This window comes from Charadrius vociferus, unplaced genomic scaffold (assembly GCF_000708025.1).
Source record: "Charadrius vociferus isolate BGI_N301 unplaced genomic scaffold, ASM70802v2 scaffold477, whole genome shotgun sequence".
In the NCBI taxonomy this organism is placed as follows: Eukaryota; Metazoa; Chordata; class Aves; order Charadriiformes; family Charadriidae; genus Charadrius; species Charadrius vociferus.
In genome coordinates this window covers 2619278-2641876 of record NW_009649449.1, presented here as the reverse complement: position 1 = coordinate 2641876, position 22599 = coordinate 2619278, and the positions used below count along the sequence as shown (strand labels likewise).

General features: G+C 53.9%; 2 protein-coding genes across 2 annotated transcripts in view; one reads left to right on the top strand and one right to left on the bottom strand.

Moving 5' to 3' along the window:
• Positions 1-788: 788 nt before the first annotated feature.
• On the top strand, positions 789-1598 carry RNF223 (ring finger protein 223). Its single transcript, XM_009889576.1, has one exon. The coding sequence runs from the start codon at positions 789-791 to the stop codon at positions 1596-1598; it is 810 nt and encodes a 269-aa protein (XP_009887878.1).
• A 4125-nt stretch (positions 1599-5723) lies between these two features.
• LOC104290548 (tyrosine-protein phosphatase non-receptor type 11-like) overlaps positions 5724-22599 on the bottom strand; it is a 41796-nt gene continuing 24920 nt past the window's right edge. The window contains exons 3-15 of the mRNA XM_009889660.1: positions 17887-18081; positions 14361-14553; positions 14140-14259; positions 13720-13833; positions 13196-13292; positions 12532-12611; positions 11652-11807; positions 9790-9921; positions 9404-9558; positions 8944-9011; positions 7439-7590; positions 7126-7226; positions 5724-5808 (exon numbers count right to left, since the gene is read on the bottom strand). Of these exons, the coding sequence (XP_009887962.1) occupies positions 5724-5808; positions 7126-7226; positions 7439-7590; positions 8944-9011; positions 9404-9558; positions 9790-9921; positions 11652-11807; positions 12532-12611; positions 13196-13292; positions 13720-13833; positions 14140-14259; positions 14361-14553; positions 17887-18081 (1648 nt within the window). The remainder of the gene's footprint in view (positions 5809-7125; positions 7227-7438; positions 7591-8943; positions 9012-9403; positions 9559-9789; positions 9922-11651; positions 11808-12531; positions 12612-13195; positions 13293-13719; positions 13834-14139; positions 14260-14360; positions 14554-17886; positions 18082-22599) is intronic.

Here is a 22599-nt window from a genome sequence, read left to right as displayed (position 1 = left end):
GACAAGACGGAGATGCTTCTTGTGCTGCTTGGGGTCCGGGATGGAACTTTGCGAGACAACAGTGTTTCCTCACCTCCCTTGGCGTTGCCTGTGACATGAGGGAGCTCAGATCCCGGTGTGGACAGCCAAAACCAGGCAGCATCGCTTGGTGGTGTCTCACTCACCTTCTGGGCAGCATGCAGAACCATGATTTGAGGCTCTGTCTGAGCACACCGAAGACAAGAGCTTCACCCCCTCTTGCTGCCTCCACAACTGAATAGTGTTATCTGTCTCTTAGGCCTTGCCCATGCTGCCACCATAATATCTGAGTGCCTCCCAGACTAATAGACTGCCATAGCGAGGTCCCTACTTGACCTCATGGAGTCTTCTGCTCTCCTCCCTGCTCAGGTGTCGGGGAGCACCAGCCGGGGTAGGTTTACGTTGTGTTTCTTCTGCCCAGAGGGAGGCATGTACGGGGAAAGACTGCACCCATCTGTAATGCCATGGTGGTTCTGGTGAAAAGGCTTTGGCTGGATGGTGGACCTCTGCTGGTTGCTTGCTTCTTTGCAGGATGTTTAACTTCACCTTGGGTGCGCATCTTCGATCAGGCTACCTGTGTCATTCTCACCTCTAGCAGGGATCTGTTCCAGGCTCAGGATGCAGTGGAAGTCATGAACTTGCTCTTTGTTCCTTTTAAGGGTTAAACATAGGTCTGGTGATGGGTGTTTTCACATTGTCTAAAATGAAGGCTGTGGTTTTCTTCTCTTCTAGAGTCTCCCAGGGCTCTATTTATCTCCTCGGGCTCCGTCATGTCGTGCTTCACGCAGCTGTGGCACTCCAACACGCCAGATTCTCCCACCAGCCCGGTCCCTGCATCTCCGAGTGAAATCCCCATCCCCATCAGCCCCATTGTCGTCACCTCCCCGGGAGATGGCAAGAGGAAGGCAAGGTCCCCAACTGACAAGCCAGGCTCTCCGAACCCGACGTCTCCGAAGCCAGCCTCCCCTATTGAGTGTTCCATTTGCTTCAACACCTATGACAACACCTTCAAGACGCCCAAGCTGCTCCAGTGCTCCCATGTTTTCTGCCTGGAGTGTGTGGCCCGCCTGAGCAAAGGGCTGCCCCCAAACCAACCAGAGGACCAGCTCCCCTGCCCCTTCTGCAGGCAGCTGACCAGTATCCCTCTGGAAGGTGCCCCAGCACTCCAGACCAGCAAGGAGCTCCTTGCCACGCTGCCTCCTGAACTCCAGCAGGAGAAGGTGCTCTGGATGGAAGGGACCAAGCTCTGCTGCCGCCAGTCATCGGATGACCCTGAGAATCCAGACTCATGTATCTCCATCGACGTTGCCATGAGCAAGCCGGAAAGCCCGGAGGCCCCCCCGACGGGGTTAGCTGGGAGGCTGTCCCGCTGCGACATGTGCGATGACTGGAAACGCATAGTCCTCCTCTCCGCGTTGATCATCATCCTGTTCTGCATCATTCTGTGGCCAGTCCAGTGTGCCCTGAAGACGGGGAACCTCCGCTGCTTCACGAGGACTGTTGCCATGAGCAGGCCGGAGTATCTTCCCCCTAAACACACCACAGCAGCAGCCCCTGTGACACAACTCCCTTTCCAGTAGAAGCAAGGTGGCCGCCCCCGGCTCTGGTCCAGCGAGGCTGTCGGCTCCCTCCCCACGGCACGTCGGGGAGGCAGGAGCGGGGCTGCTGCCCTGATGGCATTCCTTGGGTTGCTGGAAGACCCCGCGGTCTTTCCGTACCTGTCCTTCCAACACCCGCATCCACCTCCAGGAGCTCTGCTGAAATATTTGCCTGCCAAGCTGTCTCCAGCCCAGGAATGCTCCAAGGAGCTGCCTCAGCATCCCGCTGCCAAACTCTCCATGGAAACCAGAGCTTTGAAAGCAACAAGACGGGTTTTTAGGACTGTTTGCCTCGAGTGGCATGCGGCCGTGTGCCGCCTTGGCTGGATCCCAGGTGACAGTGGGTGCAGTTCCTCTAACTCCCATAGGGAATAAAGGGCTATTTTTGTAAATTGAAGGATCTACATGATTATTCCTAAGAGGAGCTGGGATTGGGAGGGTAAAGACATGTCAAAGTCTTATAAACAGATGAAAATTATCCTTATTCCACATTCTGGAAACATTTCTGTGGTGTTAGTCAATGTTGGAGGTGTAAATGCTGCCTCCTGCTGACAAAACATGGATCTACCACTGCTACCCACCTTCAGAGCTGTGTTACCATGCCCATGAGTTTTTGAACAGAACAGAGCAACCATTCTACTCGTTTTTTCCTAAGATAACGCTTAAAAAAAAATCACTCATCCCTACCTGGAAAGCGATTTTGAACCCAGGGGGTGAATTCTGTCAGGCACACGGACACGGCAAGGTAACCCTGACCCCCAAGGTACTTCATCAGCCACAGGCCAACTGTTGCCAAAACGACAGAAGTTCCATCTTCTGACAGCTTTACCCTCCTAATCTTAAAATGTGTCAGTATTAAGACACAGGCCAGTTGCTTACACTATATTTTTATTTAATGCAGTGATCTTCTGACAGTGATTAACAGAAGTCTTCGCGACGAAGGCGGCTTACAATTAAATGTTTTCTATTCAAACACATGGATGTAAGACAGTATTGTATGCAAGTACCATACGTGTATGTATTAAATTATGTTTTATACAATGCAAGGTGTCGATTTGTAGCAATTACTCCCCGTTTCCCTTCTCACTTGCAGTTGGAGGTGCTCCCTGAGCAGTCCCGAGTCCAGCTGCATCGCCGGATCGTGGTAGCTACACAGCAGGTAGCACATCTGTACTCTGCATCAGCTGTCCCAGCGTTGTACAGTCCTGCACACGTGGACAGCTTTATCCTGTAAATTCACACTTGCTACCTTCCACTACTTAATTACTCCCAGGCGCGACTTCCCTCTGTGTTTACCTGATTTCACCCGAAAAACGAGAAGCTGCAAAGACTTTTGCTTCTTCCCGCCTGGATGAAAGACACTTCCCGCCTCGCTTTCCAGAAATTCGAATTTGAAATAGAAAAGGCCGAAGCAACGGCAGAAGTAACTCAAGTCTGTTGCTATGCAGAACTTGTGTGGAAAGCCGCTGCGGGTGCTGTATCTGCACCAGCTTTGCTGGTGAGCTGCAGGCGGTGTTATCTGCGCCAGCCACATGTCTGCAGGAGCTACTCCGGGCACGGTGACAGCTTCTGCCAAAGTCATTGGGCTTGACAGGGATTCTCACTTGTATCCTCCTGTCCGTTCCCCGGCGCTTGCCACAGCAAGGATATCCTCGCAGCGCCAATTTTAAGGGTGTTCTTGGAAAAAGTGACTCACCAAGACTTAAGGCAGAGAGAAGGCACTTCCATTTTACCCAAAGTGTGTTTGGGACTAAGCCCAGCAAATAGACACTAGTAGAGATGAAGTGCTTTGCCATTACATGTTTGTCACCATTCAAGTCCTGCTGATGAGACCTAAGGGCAGGGGGGAGGGAAATAACATCTCCAGCTTCGTTAAAAAAAGAAAATAAATCTATTGTTATGGTGGCAAACGGGCCACAGAGATGTTCTCAAAGTTCCAAGCGTCCCTCAGTAGTCTGTCACGGCATCCTTGTCGGGAGTGTCCCTCTGCATTTCCCCTTCTCACCACGTCCTTGGAAACGAAGGTTGAAGGTTCAGCTAACACACAGCTGAACCTCTCCCTCGGGCGTTGCCAAAGGGAGGACTCAAAGCCAGTGAAAAGGGGGCCCTGAACAGCAGCGTTTGGCAGTGGGGGACATTTGGGCTGCCCCACTGTCCACGCCACCCGTCAGCCACTTTTCCCAAAATCAAACTACTTAAAAAGAAAGGGACGGGGGGTGGGGGAAGGGGAGCCTTGAGAATATTCAACATTTATTAAAAGTGCAATAAAAATAAACAGTTCTCCTGTCCCTCTGACAAGGGACCAGAAAGACCAGCCAGGAAATACAGCCAAGGTACGTCCATCGTGCTTTTGTTCAACCCCTTCTGCTCCACGCCTGGAGGCAGCACCCCAGGCACCAACACCCCGACCACGCAGCAAGTCCATCCAGACCCAGGAGGACCTCAGCGTCAGCCCCGTGCATGTTCTGGAGGTTCAGGCACTGGGCACAAGGCTCCCCGCAGGGCGCACTTTCGGAGGCTGATGAATCCTGCGGGAAGGGGTTCTTTGGCAGGAACAGCAGGAAGCACCGGCAGTCACAAGTCAAGACTCATCAACAGAGCTGGAACGCTCCACGCAGTGACACACTCATCTTCGTGGCACTGGTCAAGTCACAAACACTCCTACAACACCCCTACTCAGCAGACGCAAGGCTTGCCTCGTCATATAGTGGCAGGGGGAAATAAAAAATTTAAAAAAAAAGTCACGCAGCAAGGTAACGGCAGAGCTGCATCAACCTTGGAGGGGCCCAGCTCAAAAAGTTCAGCTCAGATGAGCACCCTCGGCTGTTACTCTCCAGGGGTGGCTGAAAGCTGCTTTCCTACTCTTCGGCACCCATCGGCTAGGTGGGGGTTCACTCAACAACTCAAACCCCCGCGGTCAAAGCTGGAGGTGCTCACCTCTGTCTCTCCATTCTGCTCTGGAACCCACGTGCAGAGCAGCTAGAGGACTCCCAGGGACACACACGCACACACATCTGCTGTCCTACAGCAGCAGGGACTGCCGACTGCGCTCCGGCGGGGTTGCATAGAAATCCAGAACTGGTACAGCCAAAAGGAAGGTGGGAGAAGAAGAATCAAGAGAGCTGCAAACACTCGGGTCCAGGCAGCGCGCTCTACTTCTCATCCTCACAGGCAGCGAAGTTATTCCAGGATTTAGACTAAAAACACTTCTAGCTTAGAAATGATTGACCCAATGAAAACATTAAAGTGTACTAACGTTTTACTAATAATGCCCTAAGCGGGCAACCCTGGGAAAGCTCCTAAGCAAATAGTCATTTCCATTCCTTTTAACAGTTTGCGTGTAAAAAATAAGAATCTTAAATTAAAAAAAAAAAATTAAAACTAAGCCTTGATGCCCTAACGAATGTCCAGAGGCACTTCCACATAAATATCAACCTGCTGATCCAGGGGAAAATGGGAGAAGATCCTTCTCCTGAATGAGTTAGGTCGAGGCATGTTGTTAAGCGCGGGCTCTGCTTGCTCCTTACAGCCACCTTCTTTCTTCCTCGCCGAGTCCAAGGTGCTGGGGGGATGGCAGGACGGGCAAAAAAACCAAATTGTCCGCAATTGCAGAACTTGGAAAGGGTGGACGTAAACGCTGTAAATCCTGCGTTGCAAAACAAGAAGGAAGAAGGGTGGGCATGGTTTATAACTGGGAGAAAAGTGCATTGATAAGGTCAGAGAGCCGAGACACTCCCCGCGCGTGAAGTTGTCTGCACACACAGCACAGTCTGGTCCTCCGAGTCCTGACATAACACTCCGAAAAGCAGATCTGCCCCCCTCGCCGGTGACGTTGTAAACGTGTTTCCCTGTCGAGATCCCACCACCCCAACATCCCCCCTCTTCTCCCAGCAGCAGCGGGCCACAGCCGCATCTTTAGGCTCTGTCAAGCGTCACCCAAGCGCAGCTGCCTCCCCCGACGCCGGCAGAGCCCCAGAGATGGGCAGGAGCTGAGGTTGAAGAGCAGCTGAGTCAAACGCCGTGTAAACAGGCTGTGGTGACACTCTCAGTCAATCAGGGGAAGCATTCCTACCTGTACAGCCTCCACACAGCTCACCTCCGGCTCCTTTATCGCCCTGTATTACTCATCCCTGAAACCTTTGGGCTTTTGATGTTAAGGTTCTCATAGACGGAAGCTGACTCATCATCAACCCTGTCAAGAAACAAAGCCTTGTTATTAACAACCTCGCGGCTCCGGATCTTTTCCCAGAGGCAGGTGGCCAGTGGGAAGCGGGTAATGGCCCAGCCAAGCTCCCTTTTTGCCTCCTCAGCCTTGTAGAAAGGACGACATGGGGTGAGCCGCTGTTCTCGGTCCCTGCTTTCTCTCCCTCTGGCTGGGCCACCCCTCCGAGGTCCCAACCCAGCTTGGGGATGGAGCCTTGAACCCTCCTCCCCGTGTCAGCCTTTCACGGAACCAAAGTTTCTGCAGGATCAGTGGACACAGTTCCTCATATCTCCTACTCTTATTTTCTCTACATAACCAATTTCTCTGGATTTTCCAAAATCTGATGGAAGGAGAGGGCTGCTCCAAAGGCCGGATCCAAGTACCTCTACAGCAGCTTTGACACCCAAAGCTGAACTCAGGGGAACTCTCTGGAGCCAAGAGCGCCACGCAGAGCTCGCCTTGCTCGGCTCGGTCCCACATGTTCCTCCCCGCCCTCATCTACTCAGAGCTGCACTTTCAAAGTTGGGCATTTCAAACAGGACACCAACGTTTCTAGAGTCCAGCGGGGAAGATCCCAACGCGTGACATCTCCTTTTGCCCTCTTCTCTTCAGCTGGATTTTCCGTTCTGCACGAGCCCAGCAACACCATTTCTGCCTCCACTTTTACACCCGCTCCTCCGCTCCTGCCCGGCCACCTCTTCTCCCAAAACCCACCCTGCAATCCAAGGTGTCCAAAAGCTTTGGTTTTATATAACTGAGAGACATCCCCACCCACTCACCTTCAACTTATCGCCCCCTCTCCATCACTCACTGCTATCCCATTGCTTGGGGCAAGAGGGAAAAACATAATTTGGGGTATTTTATCTCTGCTTATGTAAGGAACTCATGCTACTTAGCGCTTGCTCCCTCTCCACGTGGGTGCAAATCCACCTCCCTCTGCTCCCTTCTCGTTTGACTTCAGAGTTTGCTGTAAAAGCCCTTCATGGGCAGTAGCAGTTTCACCCTCTAGCCGATTCTGCAGAGCCGAGGACACAGGACACTACTCGCTAGAGGCGAGGATCTATTTCCTCCTCTCCTTTCCGAAAGCGTAGCGCACAAGCGAGGTGTGCTGCTACCACCACTGCGGGAGGTGCGGTGGGATCACCCGACCGTCTTTAGCCATTCCCATACGACAGCCAGCGACCGGTCAGGTCTCGGGTATGGGTGAGGCAGGCTGGGAACGGATAAATACTGGGGCCGATGCTCGAGCTGTTCTCTCTCCCACCGCAGAAGTTCTCAGCCCTGGCAGAGGGACATTCAGCTTACACAGACTGACTCCGCGGCGAAGGGGGCTGCCCTTTGGCTCTGCCTTTTTCCAGAGGAGAGTAGCCGATATTCAAGTAGTCTCGCTCTTTTCTTTTATTCCTCTGAAAGAGAAAGCGAAGACAATAAAAAAAAAATCCCACCCAGAGCAGATACAGAAGAAAGCCTTACGAGATGCCGTGTGCCCGCAGGGTGTGGGTTTATTTCCACGCGTCGAGGGCAGTGTTTGAGTTGCGGAGAGGAGGTGGGAGCGGAAGCGGTGTCGGGTGAGGCGAGTTCTGCCCTTGCTTTTCCAACCGAGCCGAACGGGACTCACCTGCTCTTCTTCCAACCTCTTCTGCTCGGCCTCGATGTACTGCTGCACAGCCATGTAAACAAACTTGTACTGGGCCTCTGTCTGCACCATGCCCGAACGCTGCCTGCGTACCATCTGGATGGTTTTGGGGATGTCGATATCGCAGTCCAAACCTGCTCAAGAGCCAGAAGGTGAAGGTTAGGGAGGGGGATTTAGGTTGAAAAATTATTTTCTTAAGACAACCTTGAAAGCTGTCAATACCTCGCTGCACAGGGTGTCAGCGAAGCCCTGGAATACTGTGAAAGGATTTGGTGCATCTCTGCCCAGGAGATTTGTATTATTATTTTTTTTCCTTTTTTATCCCTGCCAGAGCTCCTTGGACTGAGAGCGGCTGAGGCAGGGCCGACGGGCTTGGAGCAAGGGGAGGGGAATTAGGTCTGTTCTATGGCAACTCCCTACAGATCCAGACTTACCACCTTTGCGTGGCTTATGAGATAGATACAGCCATTGCTGAAGAAGGTCCACCTGCCTCAAGGCTCCTGGACCAGACCCGGAGATGCCATGGAGAGATCCACGACAGGTCTAGAATTTCACATAGGTGTGACAGCCCTTCTACACAGAAGAGTTTGGGAGACTTATTTCTAAAAGGGCTACTGGAGTTACAGCCTTCCTCAACCTCTTTCCCCCCACCCCACCCTCAATAAAAGAGGGTTGTCACAGCATCCCAGACTGGTGGGGGCTGGAAGGGCCCTCTGGAGCTCCCCCGTCCCACCCCCGGCCAGAGCAGGGGCACCTCCAGCAGTGGCACAGGACAGCGTCCAGGCGGGTTTGGGATGGCTCCAGAGGGGGAGACTCCCCCACCTCTCTGGGCAGCCTGTGCCACTGCTCTGCCGCCCTCACAGCAGAGAAGGCCCTCCTCAGGTGGAGATGGAACTGCCTGTGGTCACGTTTGTGCCCGTTCCCTCTTGTCCTGTCACTGGGCACCACTGGAAACAGACTGTTCCCATCCCCCTGGCACCTCCCTTGAAGGATTTATCAGCATTGATAAGATCCCCCCTCAGTCTTCTTTTCTCCAGACTGCAAAGCCCCAAGTCCCTCAGCCTTTCCTCACAAGAAAGACGCTCCAGTCCCCTCATCATCTTTGTTGCCCTTTGCTGGACCCTCTCCAGCAGTCCAGGAGACCTTGAAATCCTGTCCCCATTGATGCCAAGGAGAATACTCTCCTGTGCTGTGTTGCTGAAAGCATCTCCCTTACCAGAGGGCTGCCCATGTGCACACCTATTTGGAGAGGGCTCACATTTCGTTATGCGGAAGCTCCATTTCTTGGCCCACAGAGAAATGGGGAACGGGGCACTCTACAAAAGCCCTTCTCGCCCCGCATTCAGGCAAAGTCCACTGTTTCCCGGATAAGTCAATCCCACTGCTTGGAGATCACGTACCCACTGCTTGCACAAGAGCAGGGTTATCCCACAACTGGCCAGAGCAAGGCAAGCGGTGAAAGCCACGAGAGAGACAGGGAGACATACCTTGCCTGTGAATAATATCCACCAGGATATCTATCACGATGATGGTGCCTGTGCGTCCTATTCCAGCACTGGAAAGAGAAAAGGAAAAAAATAACAATCATCGCAGGAAGAAACGTTGCCGTGGGTGAGTCAGCTCAGCGCCAACGCTCATCCGCACGCCTGCTCCGTCCTGGGCAGATTTGGCACGGCTGCTGTAAGATAAGCCCGGCCAAACGCCGACCCGTAGGAGATGAGATGAGATGAGCACCAGAGCTACCAACCCCAGAACAGATCTGCTCTTCCCTGCGCTGTCACCAGCGCGGCTCCGGAGGAGGGGCTGTGTTTCCCCACCTGTATACTCATATCCCCAGTGCCCACCATCAGCTCCCGTGATGCCCCAGCTGCATGTGCAAATGAAAAAGACGTATTTTGACTACCCATCCCCACTGCAGCGCCCCGCCGAGGGCCCGCCGGTTCGTACCTGCAGTGCACTATGATCGGCCCCGTGTCCGGAATGCTTCGCTGTGCCCGGTTCACTTGGTCCAGAAAGCTGAGGACCCCTCCTGGCTCATTGGGCACCCCGTGGTCCGGCCAGCTAAAATACTGATAGTGCTTCACCAGCCTCGGGCGCTCGTCCTGCGGGGAGCAGAGACCCACCGCCTGGTCAGAAACTCCTACTAGGAGGCTTCTCCTTCCTTTCTTTTTATCCAAGCAGGGTCCAAGTGGCCCAGAACTTAAGCAGTGGGACCATTAAGTTTAATTAAAAAAAAAAAAAAAACCAACCCCAAACCAAACAGAAAAGCCACAGCTCCCTCCCGGGGCCGTTCCGTTCCCAGGACGGTGGGCAGACAGCAGCGGAGGACTCACCCTGTCAGTCCGCAGGATCTCCAGCTCCCGAAGGTAGTAGCCCTGGGCCTCACGCTCGCTCACGTTTCGCACGCAGATGCACCCGTATTCCTTGGTGCAACCCTTGTCTGGCCAGTAACGGAAACATTTGTTCTGCAGCGACATCAGAGAGCTGCTCGTTAGCCGAGACGGGGAGCTGGAGGCTGCTGACCCCCCTGCTCAGGGATGCTGCCGCCTTCGACGGGTGCGCAGCCCCGGTGTAGAGGTTTAAAGGAGAGCCATACACACAGAGAGCATTTCCTCTGAACTGGGGATGTCCCAGGAAGGGCCATTCCTACGTGATCCCAAGGGGAACCGTCCCCCTCAGCTAGCCCCAGCCTCAGGTGGGCACTGCTTTGCCAAGGACACAGAATCACAGAATCACAGAATGGTCAGGGTTGGAAGGGACCTCTGGAGATCATCTAGTCCAACCCCCCCACCAGAGCAGGGTCACCTACAGCACGTTGCACAGGACAGCGTCCAGGCGGGTTTTGAATGTCTCCAGAGTGGGAGACTCCACCACCTCTCTGGGCAGCCTGTTCCAGTGCTCCACTACCCTCAAAGTAAAGAAGTTCCTTCTCATGTTAAGATGGAACTTCCTATGTTCAAGTTTATGCCCATTACCCCTCGTCCTATCACTGGGCGCCACTGAAAAAAGACTACTCCCATCCCCCTGGCACCCTCCCGTTAAGTATTTGTAAGTATTAATAAGATCCCCCCTCAATCTTCTTTTCTCTAGACTAAAGAGACCCAAGTCCCTAAGCCTTTCTCCATAGGAGAGATGTTCCAATCCCCTAATCATCTTTGTTGCCCTTTGCTGGACCCTCTCCAGCAGTTCCCTGTCCTTCTTGAACTGGGGAGCCCAGAACTGGATGCAGTACTCCAGATGCGGTCTCACCAGGGCAGAGTAGAGGGGGAGGATGACCTCCCTCGACCTGCTGGCCACACTCTTCTTGATGCCCCTCAGGATGCCATTCGCCTTCTTGGCCGCCAGGGCACATTGCTGGCTCATGGTCATCCTGTTGTCCCCCAGGACTCCCAGGTCCGTCTCCACAGAGCTGCTCTCCAGCAGGTCAGCCCCCAACCTGTACTGGTGCATGGGGTTATTCCTCCCCAGATGCAGCACCCTACACTTACCCTTGTTGACACGCAGTACCTGAGCTCTCGGTCTGGTCATTGCCTGACTCCCGAGCCAAATCTCCATCCCAAGGGGCTCCATGGTCTGCCTCCACCCCTCCCGTCCTCCAGCCCATCCCCTCTTTGCTAGAATGACTCTGCCAACACAAAAGGCAGCGTGCAAGCGGAGCGACCTCCATCTCCTCTCTGCCCTCGGCTGCCGCAAGCACAGCCTCCCCCCTCGTCCCTCGGCAAAACCGCTGGTGCCGAGCAGAATCAGCTCCTCTCTTTAGGAGGGAAGGCTGTGCTGGTAAATGGCTCTGCACAGAATTTCACTGGATTCCTTGGGCCCTACCAACCCACTCTTAGCGAAACGCGTACAGGTGGTGCACAGACAGGTCATGTAATGACTTTTGTCCCTCACAGAGCTTCCAACACCCCCCCACACACACTTTCCAGCTTGCTGTAAGGAGCACGATGCTTTCTCTCTCTCTCTCCACCACCTGCAAACCCCCAGAGCCTTGGCGCAAGTCATAGGAGGGACACTCCCTTAATATTTATGGGGCTGCGCAAAGCGGTACGTTTCTTTCATGAAGAAGAACTAAAGCAACGTTACAAGACAGAGGAGAAATGACACGAAAGCCGTCCTGAGACAACGTCACTAAACACTATTAGTACTCGCAGCAGGCGACTTTCAGGCTCGGGGACAGCACCCTACAAGTGCTCACCCTGCCCCGCTCCACCTCCTTGGTTGTCATGACTATGACGTGACTGTTCTCTTGGTACACCATGGCCCAGAAGTCGTTCACTGTTGTCTGCAGGCAGCCCTGGGTGGCTATGTAGACCTTGCAGTGCTCCGAGTTCCTTCCGTCTTCAGGGATGCTCTGAGGAGCAAAAGAGAGAGGGGAGAAAAAAAAAAAAAAAGCCAACGATGGTGGAGTGAGGAACTGGGAGTTGCTTTAGCGCACCTTTAGCGGCAAAGTCAGCAGAACTTGCCATGCAGAATTTCCAAGCGAGCTGACTTTCCTCTACCCATCAGACCTACAGACATGAACCACTCTCATCACCACCTTCAACAGAGCTGCCAGCAAAACGGGCTGCCTGCCTCCGGGGACTTTTACGCTGCCGTAACGCGCGCTAGGGCGCACAAGAGTCTTGCCAGCAGGCAGCTGCTGAGGTTGCAGGTGGATGTGGCTGGAATGAAGCCACCTTGAAGGTTTCCCAAAGGCTGGTGCTTAAGTGCCAGAGCAGCGTTGCTGGAAATACATCTCCGAGTAGCTCTTAGCTTACAGATGGCAATTATAATTTGACCTCAGAGATAATGTTGAATGACAGAGAGTGTGGGTCAGCCCCCTAGGACCTCCTGAACAGGTAAGGAAAGGAGGGGACTGAGAGAAACTCTTAGACAGGGGCAAATAGGACATGGTAGAATGATGAGATCCCTTGGGATACAGTAGAAAAATCCAGCGTTTGGCCTGGACCCAGTGAAAGATACTGGTCCTGACAGGGCATTCCCTCAAGACTTACACCATTACCGCACTTACCCACCAGAAACACAGCACTGGGCTGAAGACAGCCCCCACACGGTGCCTTCCCTTTCCCAAGTACCTTGATATAGTTGGCATTGATGTAGTCCGACCCAGGCACGCTCTCATCTACGTCTTGGAGTGCCACCCGCGTGGTATCAACTGAAGGAGAAGAGAGTCCAGAATGAACCCAGGAGCGCTCACGCAGGAGCACGGACGGGCTCTGCCGCAGGGCGGCCGCAGTGGCTCCCGGCATGGGCTCCCTCAAGGCTCCTACCATGAAATCACACAGGTAACTACTGCAAAAGAGGGCGTAAAATGCTCTCCTAAAGACACCCAGCAGTACTGCACGCTACTTGGCTCACAGCTGGGTTGCCAGTCTGGTAACTTGGATGGACATTAGTGACACGCGGTGTTGCAGAATAACCCGAGCTCAAGTTTTCCCCTATTTCCTTTGGAGGCTCACGCTCTGGCTCCATATGGCTTTTGAACTACGCTTGAGCTCTGAAGCATGTTTGGACGCACAGCACAAAGAGAGGAGAGCAATTTACCAGTTTCCCACGCAAAAGGGACGGACCAGGTTAGAAAAGGGGATGGAGAACGCCGTGAACTAACTGGACCGCTCCGCTAGGACAGCGTACGCCTCTTTCCAACTCCGCTGTGATCAGAAAGGGTTAACCAGTCCCAGAGAAGGCTGCAGAAACGATAGTGAAAAAACACCAAACCGGTATCCAGTGTCTCCTTACAGGGCAGGATGTTCTTGTAGCGATTCTTAGCCTTGTTCTCCGGTCGCTGTCCCTCCTTCCTGGGGTAGAGGAGCTTGCACTCTTGCTGCTGCAGCATCTGTGGGGCAGGGTAGGAAAGAACAAACTGTTCTGGGCAGCCAAGGGGAGCGAGAGGCAAAAGAAGGGCTCTTTCGACGAGCTGCTTGGCTTCCTAACGCTGAGAAGAGCAGAGGGAGTGCTGGCAGGAAGGCAAAGGGAGCCAAGAAGCAGCTTGATGAGAGAGTTAATGAGGGGAGAAGGCACAAATCCCTGCAGGGAACAAAAGGCACGCAGGTCTAGGATGAGGAAGGAGAAACTGCCTTGGATGTGAGGAAAAGCAATAAAAAAAAAGGACCAGGAAGTAACTCAGTTGAACACGGAAAACAGGGAAAGGAGAAACAGTGTTGAGAAGAAGTTCCCAGCGCTGGAAAACCACGACGCTTCCATGCAAGTATGGTATTCGCCCACAGGCACGAGGGGGACAGAGCACAGGAGCGTCCTCGTACCTCAAACTCTTCCCAGAACCCTTGCTTGGCCTTCTCACTGTGATCTGCCATTTTGTTCAGCTCCTTCACTCTGTTTTCGATGTTAGCCGCATTGATGCGCGTGGCATTGAATGGCTGAAAGACAGATGAAGACACAATAGAAATCACTTTCAACAACAGAAAGACAGATAACTTTCCCCTTGAAAAAAAAAAAAAAAAAACCAAACAGTTCTTGAATCCCTGGGGTATTGGCAGGAGCCGGGACCATGAACATGGGGCCAGGGACCTCCCTGGCAAGTGTGACCCTGGACAAGCACGAGAAGGAGCCAGCGGGATGTTCTGGGGGCAGGGAGTTCCCAAAGAGCATGGGCAGCTCTATGCACTCCCCAGGGAGTTTGGGCAAACCCAGAAGCAACAAATACGTGCCAGAGCAGCTATTACCTGCTTCAGATGAACCACAGCTCCAGATTTCTCCACCATGGGGTTTTTCTTATAGTGCTCCACCAGGTCCGTGAGCGTATCAAACCTCTCGCCTCCCCCGACGTCGTACTTCCCATCCGGCTGCAGGAGAGAACGACAAAGCCACAGCGCGACTCGAGCGCGCAGCTCCCAGCTGGGACACCCACCCACGGCGGGGTGAGCGGGGACAGCACCTTTCCCACCTGGTAGTGGATCATCACGTGGGTCACATGCAGTTTTCGGTCCCCAGTCTCCATCTTATCCTCATTTGTCAGCACCGACAGTACAAAGTCTCCCGGTTTGCTCTGGCTCTCTCGTACCAGAAAGCTGCCCGGTTTCCCCTTCTCCGTCAGAAGCTTCTCTGCCTCCTTGCCTGTGAGGTGCCCATGGTACCACCTGGGGAGCAGCAGTGGAGAGCAGGCTCAGCTCAGAAACGCACAGAGCATCGCCTTTAGACAAGAGCTACGCTCACTGCCGGGGACGGTGTCCATGGGAAACCCATTTCTAGGCTCCCAGTCCAACTGCTCTCCCCACTGGCGTGACACTGGCTTGAGTTATTTTAGTCCCCGGTGACTTTCCTCCAACGTTTTGCAATGTCACATCAATACCTTAGCCTGAGGCTGGAAGTGCCAGGACTTTGCTCAACCCTCCAGCCAAACGTGAAATGGCATCAGTACATTAAACTGCCACGTGATGTATGACAAGCACTGCCATCCAGGGACAGGGTTCTCACCAAGCTGTAAGAAACACATTTCTGGCCGTTCTTACTTGAAGGCGGCTACATTTTCCTTTATTTTTTAATACGGAAGAAAAAGAACGGCTGGAGTCAACAGGCTGTAGCCAGACAGTATCAGACACAGAGCGTGGACAGCACTGACCGGGAACAAGATGCTTTCACAGTTTGGGAAGGATTTTCAGGAGGGTCCTCCTGGCTGTAGTCACTGCTGCTCCCCTCCCAGGTCTCTAACCTCGGCTCAGGAAGAACACGCTCGCCCGGAGCAGCAAAACCAGATCTCCCCACCGTGCCCAGGAGGTTTCTCCCCCTCCATCCCTGCCCACAGCCACGTCTCCGGCCGGCGGCGACCACAACGCGCAGAGATTTGTGCTCGGCTCTTCCCAAACCTCGCTGTGTGGGCACCGAGTCGCTGCACCGCTCCGCCTGTGCACATCCTGCACGCACGCGCCCCTGTTTCTCCATCTAATCTCTCCTAATCCTTTCTCCCGGTCTGCTGACATACTTACACTGCAGCCCCAGTGAAATGCAGGCTCTCTTTGAGCCCGTAGCAGCCTTGCCACGATGCCTCGGGGTTAAGCACGCCATAATCCGCCCGTTCCTGGCCGTGCCCTCTGCTCCCCAAAGGGCGGCACGGCTGCGCTGGCTCCGTGCTCCGGCCAAGCAGCTCCGCAAAGCAGCACGTCCCCCCGTACCCGCACAGCGGCTACCCCGGGGCAGGCATGTCCCGCGGGCTAGCGCTCTGCTACAGCCCTCTGTAGATCCAAATAAGTTAGGAGTGAAGCAGAGTTGTTGGTTGGGTGTTTTTTTTTTTTGGGGGGGGGGGTGTTTTGTTTGGGTGTGGGGTTTTTTTTTTGGCCTGGGAGCCTTCAATCCCCACACTCCATCAACACTCAGCAGTGGCTCTGGGCAGATGCCACAGGTCCCACTTTGAAGACGTTGGCTCCCGGCCTGCCGGCCGAGCTGCCAGGAATTCAGAGAGGCTCAAAATAACCTCCCGGGGGCGACGCAATGGCATCACGTCACGTCTCAGCAACTTTCTCCCAGAGGATGAAGTTTACAGAAGAGCAGTCAGTGACGCTGGGCCTTTCGCGACCCGACTCAGCCGTTTCAAGCCCGGCTGGGAAGACCTCTGAAGAGCAAGACTCCTTCCCACGGGCTCGAGAAGGCACAGGGATGACGAGGCTGCACAAGCCGTACTGCTGCAGAGGGGAGAATGTCCCACCGCTGGTGAAGGACCTCGGCTCCCGCTTGCAGCACTGCTGCTATTCAGGCCCAGGTCTTGGAAACATTGCTACCCTGACGCATCCCTCTATTTTCTGACACCATCATCATCTCATATCTTTAGAGGACTTGGACCATTTTCCCCTCCCTTCCCCCTGATGCCACCAGATGTGCGGTCTGGAGCAGAAATCTTTATGGAGTGTCCTTGCCAAGCCAGACTTTCCTTGGCGGGAGAAGAGGGGGAAACCCAGCTGAAGGGGGTTTCCACTTTTCCAGAGCTTCTGCTAATGGGAGCGGCGGCCCGGCCGCTTTTCACCTTGCAATCTGGAAGGAGCAAAGAAACCACCCTGGCAACAAGGGACCACATGAGCTGGAGGGACTTCCCGGGGCCTCGGCCCAGCCGGCTCCGCTGACGGGGTGGAGGGGAGCGCCTCCGCACCATTTCAGGAACCGAGACCAGTCACAGCCTCCGCTTACCCCGGCTGCTAAAGTTAGAGTACTGAGGAGCCCGCTTTGGCATCGCCAGCCGCCTGACCAGGCGTTCCCCTTCCCAACCCACCATGGCAGCCGCTGCGTATGACACTGGGGAAACTGAGGGGGAGGAAAAGGAAAAAAGGGGTCACTGGAGCGTCACAGATAACAAGACCTTCACAAGAAGGTCACCCATCGGCTGGTGGAAGCATCCTGAAGTAGCCCAAGGCAAGGTGCTCCTCACAGCAAGCCAGCCAGCCTGGGACAGGCTGGGAGAGTTGGGGGGGTTCAGCCTGGAGAAGAGAAGGCTCTGGGGAGACCTCAGAGCCCCTTTCAGTGCCTAAAGGGGCTCCAGGAGAGCTGGGGAGGGACTCTGGATCAGGGAGGGGAGAGATATGACAAGGGGGAATGGTTTTAAACTGAAAGAGGGGAGATTTAGATGAGATATGAGGAAGAAATTCTTCCCTGTGCGGGTGGTGAGCCCCTGGGGCAGGTTGCCCCGAGAAGCTGTGGCTGCCCCATCCCTGGAGGTGTTCAAGGCCAGGTTGGACGGGGCTTGGAGCAACCTGGGCTGGTGGGAGGTGTCCCTGCCCAGGGCAGGGGGGTTGGAATTGGGTGATCTTTAAGGTCCCTTCCAACCCAAACCATTCTATGATTCTATGATCCCCATCCCTGCGAGACAACAGGGTGTTCCTACCAGGATGAACGGCGGTTACAGGCTGAGACGGGATGGGGACAGACTTTTTACAGGGCATTTCTACCCAGCGTTCTGCAGGCAGACACAAGTCACTTAAATGTCTTTTGTTTCTTTTAGAAGCAAAGCTGCGTGCCTCCTAGGATACACCTGCAGGACCCTTCACAGACGGACTCACACTGCTCATGTTCCCCGTTGCCTACAAGCCAGAAAAAGCTTATCAGCATAAGCAAGTGTCAGCTTCTGGGCCTTGCCAAAGTTATCTAGCCAGCTTCACGCAGAGCTGCTAAGGAACCATATCCGGCAGATGTGTGGCTTTGGGGTCAGGAAAGCTAAATCCCACCCAAACACACTCTGTTTTGGGCTCCTTTCCAAACCTGGGCCAGAGGCAGCCATAGAATCCCAGAATCTCCTAGACTGGAAAAGACCTGTAAGATCATCTAGTCCAATCGTTAACCTAACACTGACCAGCCCACCACTAAACCATGTCCCTGAGCACTATATCTACACAACCCTTAAATCCCTCCAGGGATGGGGAGGTAGGCTCTGAGCTCAGCTGGGAAGACAGCGTCACCGTCACCGGGAGAGTATGGAGAGCGTGGCTTACCTCTCCGAGGTGGGGTCCTGGCAGTTGAGCGGGTACTTCAGCTCGATGACATTGCTGTTCTTCTCCCGCAGCAGCCCCTGCTGCTCGGTGTAGTACTGCACCAGTTCCGCAAGGGTGGCAAACTTCTCGCCTCCGTACAGGTCATAGTAATCCCCCGTGTTCTGGATCTTAATGTGTGTCACCTCGTCGTTTCTTCTGAGGAAGGAAGGCAAACAAGACCGTAAGAGAGAACGGAAACCCAGCACTGGCCTTCAGGGTCCACCTGAACCTCTACTTCTTTAAGCTGCACCCCACGCTCTCCGGTCATCCACTCGTGGTGGCCACGCTTCGACAGCAGGGGAAGGGATGGATGCTCCTTGGCCACAGTTTCTCAGCCAAGAGCTGACTCTGCACCTCGCAAGCTCCCAGCCCGCTCTGCTTCCCGACAACCCAACAAGGAGGTGAATAATTCCTCCTCTGCCATCGCTTCCACCTCCTACGCTACACCTATCCTCTTGGCCGGATGAAGCTCTGACCTCACTCTGGGTTACAGTGAAGAGTTTTCCTTGCATAGGGATACTTGCTATCATCTAATTAGTTTTAAAAAAAACCCAAACAAACCAACAAAAAAACAGGAAAACAAAACACCCAAACCACCACATCACCTGGTATTTGCAGAGCCTATAAACTGTCCTGAAAGGGTTAATGCATTCCACTCTCCAGTGGTGCCCTCAAGGCTCAAGGGGAATAGGCTGGGTGCCTCCACCAGCCCCCTCAGGCCAGCAGAGCCCAGCCTCCTTCCTCAGAAGGCCACGCTCACCTCTGAGAGCAGGTTAATTGCATTTTAAATGCACTTAGCAGCAGCCCCCCCGAGCCAGGGAGACATGGCTGGAAGCCCGCTGGTTGATAGACGAGCTGGGTCAGAGAGAGATTCGTAAATCTGGGCAAATTTCTCCTTCTTTACCCGAGCTGAGCTGCTCCCAGCCTCTCTCAATTTGTTGCCAAAGCAACCGTGACGGGGATGCAGGAGAGGGAAGGTGGTATAAGCAGCGCACCAGGTCAGACAGAAATGCCGTTTCACGGAGTGGGGAATTAGAAAAGCTGCAGTGGTCTGTGCATGAGGTTAAACGGAAGGAAGAGCTGGACCATGGCAGGGGCTCTGGGGCTCTCAGTAGCGGTGCTGCCCCCGTTTCTGCTGTCTTTCGGCAGCAGGGTACAGCCCCTGTAGCAATGCAGTGAAAGACCACATCACAGAGTCACTGAATGGTTTGAGTCGGAAGAGACCTTAAAGCTCATCCAGTGCCACCCCCCTGCCCTGGGCAGGGACACCTCCCACCAGCCCAGGTTGCTCCAAGCCCCGTCCAACCTGGCCTTGAACACCTCCAGGGATGGGGCAGCCACAGCTTCTCGGGGCAACCTGCCCCAGGGGCTCACCGCCCTCACAGGGAAACATTTCTTCCTGATATCTCATCCAAATCTCCCGTCTTCTAGTTTAAAACCATTCCCCCTTGTCCTATGGCTCCACTCCCTGATGAGAAGTCCTTCCCCAGCTCTCCTGGAGCCCCTTTAGGGACGGGAAGGGGCTCTAAGGTCTCCCGGAGCCTTCTCTTCTCCAGGCTGAACAACAATATATCTGAACGAGATATCTGGATGGTATTGCATCTCTTACCCCAGCTCCACAAAATCACCTCCTGTTTAGTTTTCCTGGGCTGTAGGTACTGTCTACCTCAGGGTCTGGACCCTATCTCTGGATTTCAGTCCCCACCTCTGGATTTCAGTCCCCACCTCTGGATTTCAGAGAGAGGTTAAGATCTGGCCCTCAAATGCCAGTGGTGGCGAAAGGCTGTGTCTGCCCTCGGGGGTTCTGGCGCAGCCGCAGGACCTCAGCCCGGCCGTGCCCGCTGGATGTGCGCACCGGCCTGTGAGTGAACCTCATCTCAACGCGCGTGTCACTCGCTGAGGTTCCCGGTATCACGCTAAGTCTGCACAGGGTTTACAGTGGTGCCATTTTATTTAGATCCCTTTGTGCAAATTCCTCCAGTCTAGACAAGCGCTTGGAGCAGCACCAACGCGGCCGTGTTCTCCTCTGGCAGAAGGGATCCAGCTGCTTTTCCGTCCTGCCGTGGACAGGCAGGATGGACACGTGGCTCCTCAGGTAAGGTGAGGAATGACCTCCTCCCTGGTACCTCCTCTTGAACACCACATTGAACTATGCACTCCAAGGTCTAATGAAAGTCCACCTGGGAGGACTCTGCTGACTTTACAACAGCTCCCTTTCCCAAAAAGCCTGACAGCGGAGGACATCAAGTTTCGTGAGCCCAGGGCTGTGTATCTGCCAGACTGTGGGATGACTGGGAAGGGCACACAGAGCACCATGAGAAGTACAGCAGCTTCTCACGGGGACGAGATGGTCACCACCACCCCTGGGACGCGCTCATATTGCCCAGAGGGGTGGCTGCCTTCAACTATGCCATGGATTTTGCTATTTCCACATCTCAGGGATTTTATCAGCCACGGCTTTTGGCATGCGAGGGACTTGTCGTGTGCACAATTAGATTAAACGCTGACTGTCCAACGAGCGGTGCGAGGGTACACAGCAGCAGCAGCTTGGCAACAAGACGAGGCCAGGCTGGACCTTGGCAATGAGATCTCTGTGTCCTAAGCCTTGAAGAGCCCACAGAGACGTTAAGAGCAGTGTGCCAGCACAGCCGCTGTGTGCCCCTCCTCCAGACCTGCCTTCATTAGAGGCATGACTTGCGATCTTCATTAGAGGCATGACTTGCGATTAGACGGCAACACTCGTAGCCACATGCAAGCCACAGTCACCACAGGTCATGTGGTTCTCCCTAGAACACTGCCCTGACAGATGGCCGAATTCCCATTTACTCCATCCCCGTTGCTAAAGAGGATTTTGTCAACGTAGAATCAGCAATTCCAGTCTGTGCCCACACAGCCCTTCTCGGATGCTTTCTCTGGCGTCGAGGTGATCTCCAGGTGGTGCCAATTCAGTGGCAACAACTGAGTGGGAACAGAGACAGCATCCACGGTATTACCATCATCCCAAACTAAAAGCAGAACAAAACCCGTAGAAGACGGACAAACAGGCCTGAGGCGTGAAAATCTCCATCTGCATCCTGAATGGTCACGCGACACCTTGACAGCAAGGTCTTGGAGACAGAACCCAGCCGTCTGTAAACTGGTGAGCGACGCTCCTGGGTATTTAGAGAGACACGGTTAACTCTTCCTGGTGCAACTGGTAAGTATAGTTCTGACCCGGCCTGCCACACCAACCCCGGCTGTCCTATGGGCAGAGACTTCAAAGTTTGGCAACATTTGCATCTAGGGTATGGGCAGAACTCACTAGATGGAAACGAAAACTGGCTGTGAAATTCAGATCCCAGCCAGCGCTCCCATGACAAACCTCGTCTCCGAGAGGAGCTGGCCCGAGAAGTGCTTGGGCCGTTCACGCCAGCAGCTGGACGTGAAGAGCCGTTGGGCGGCAGCAGACCAAACTGTGTTTTTGCCACTTGGCCTGAGGCTCAAAAGCTCCCTTCTCTCCCCAGCTCCATCCCCACACCCCAACCCCGTCACAGACCCACAAAGGCTCAGTTCACAGACCCGCTCCCCCACCCCCAAGGCCTTTGAGCACTTCAGGGATGAGAAGCAGAGAGATAATCAGGGTCATTTATCCCACGTGCCCTCAAGGTCGTGCTAAACACAAAGGGCATTGATCCATCCCCATTTCCTTCCCGTTTTCTTCTCTTGACGCTTGCGTCACCTCCACAGCTCCAAACTGGGCAGCAGAACTGGACTGCGCGGGAGCAGCATCCATTCAACTGTGCCCTCGACACATAAAGCACAAAGGAGATGCCCAAAGTCCTCAGCTGCCCCGGACCAGAGGGCACAGCTACTTCTGACTAACAGACCCGGCTCTCATACCGGGATGCAGCACTGTTTAATAGCAGACGCCAGCTTTTTTGGCAGCTTCAGAGCCAGCAGTCGGAAGAGTGAGAGTTGCCTCCGTTCCAAGCTTCTTTACGCTATCAGCACAACTCCTTAGTTAGATATCCAGGAGGGTTTCTTGATCCAAAATGTTCCAACTTGGGAATCCGTGTCCACGCTGCAGTGACCACCAGCACAGACGCAGTCGGCTCTTCTTCGCAATAGAGCGCAGTCAATAAGAAGAGGAAACGCAAAAACCCAAACAGACCCTTTTTTTGTCACTGAAGGAAAAACAGCCAGTTTAAATGCCAGAAATACCTTCGCCGTTGCATCCCTGAAAGTCTTTTTTTGATCATGTGCTTTTCCTGCCCGTGTCAGACAGAGAAAGCCTAGAACTTCACAGCATGCAAATATGACCCCTCTGACAAGCTGCAAAAAGTAACACAAAAAACCCCCAAAGGTTCTGTGTGGAAAAACCAAGAAGACTCTCCCACAGGGTTTAGAAACCTCGCTGAATGTTTGCTTTCCATTAAATGAGAGCCTGGGCTCTTGGAGAAAACTCACCATCCACCAACACAACAGAACCAGCTGACATTTGCATGCAATTTCAGAGGCACAGCCAAGCGAATTCGAGAGATTAGGTATGGGTTTCAAATTCTTCATACCCGATTCCTAGGAAGAAGCAATGCGGCTGACTGCCTGAGCCCTACGGCTCGCTTTAGGCGTCAGGAGCTCTGGAAGGTGCATAGAGGAGACCAAGGACATCCAAGTACTCAGTGAACCCACAAATTG

Bases quoted from the DNA above. Each gene is read 5' to 3' on its own strand.
- RNF223 (XM_009889576.1), top strand. From the start codon at position 789: ATGTCGTGCTTCACGCAGCTGTGGCACTCCAACACGCCAGATTCTCCC.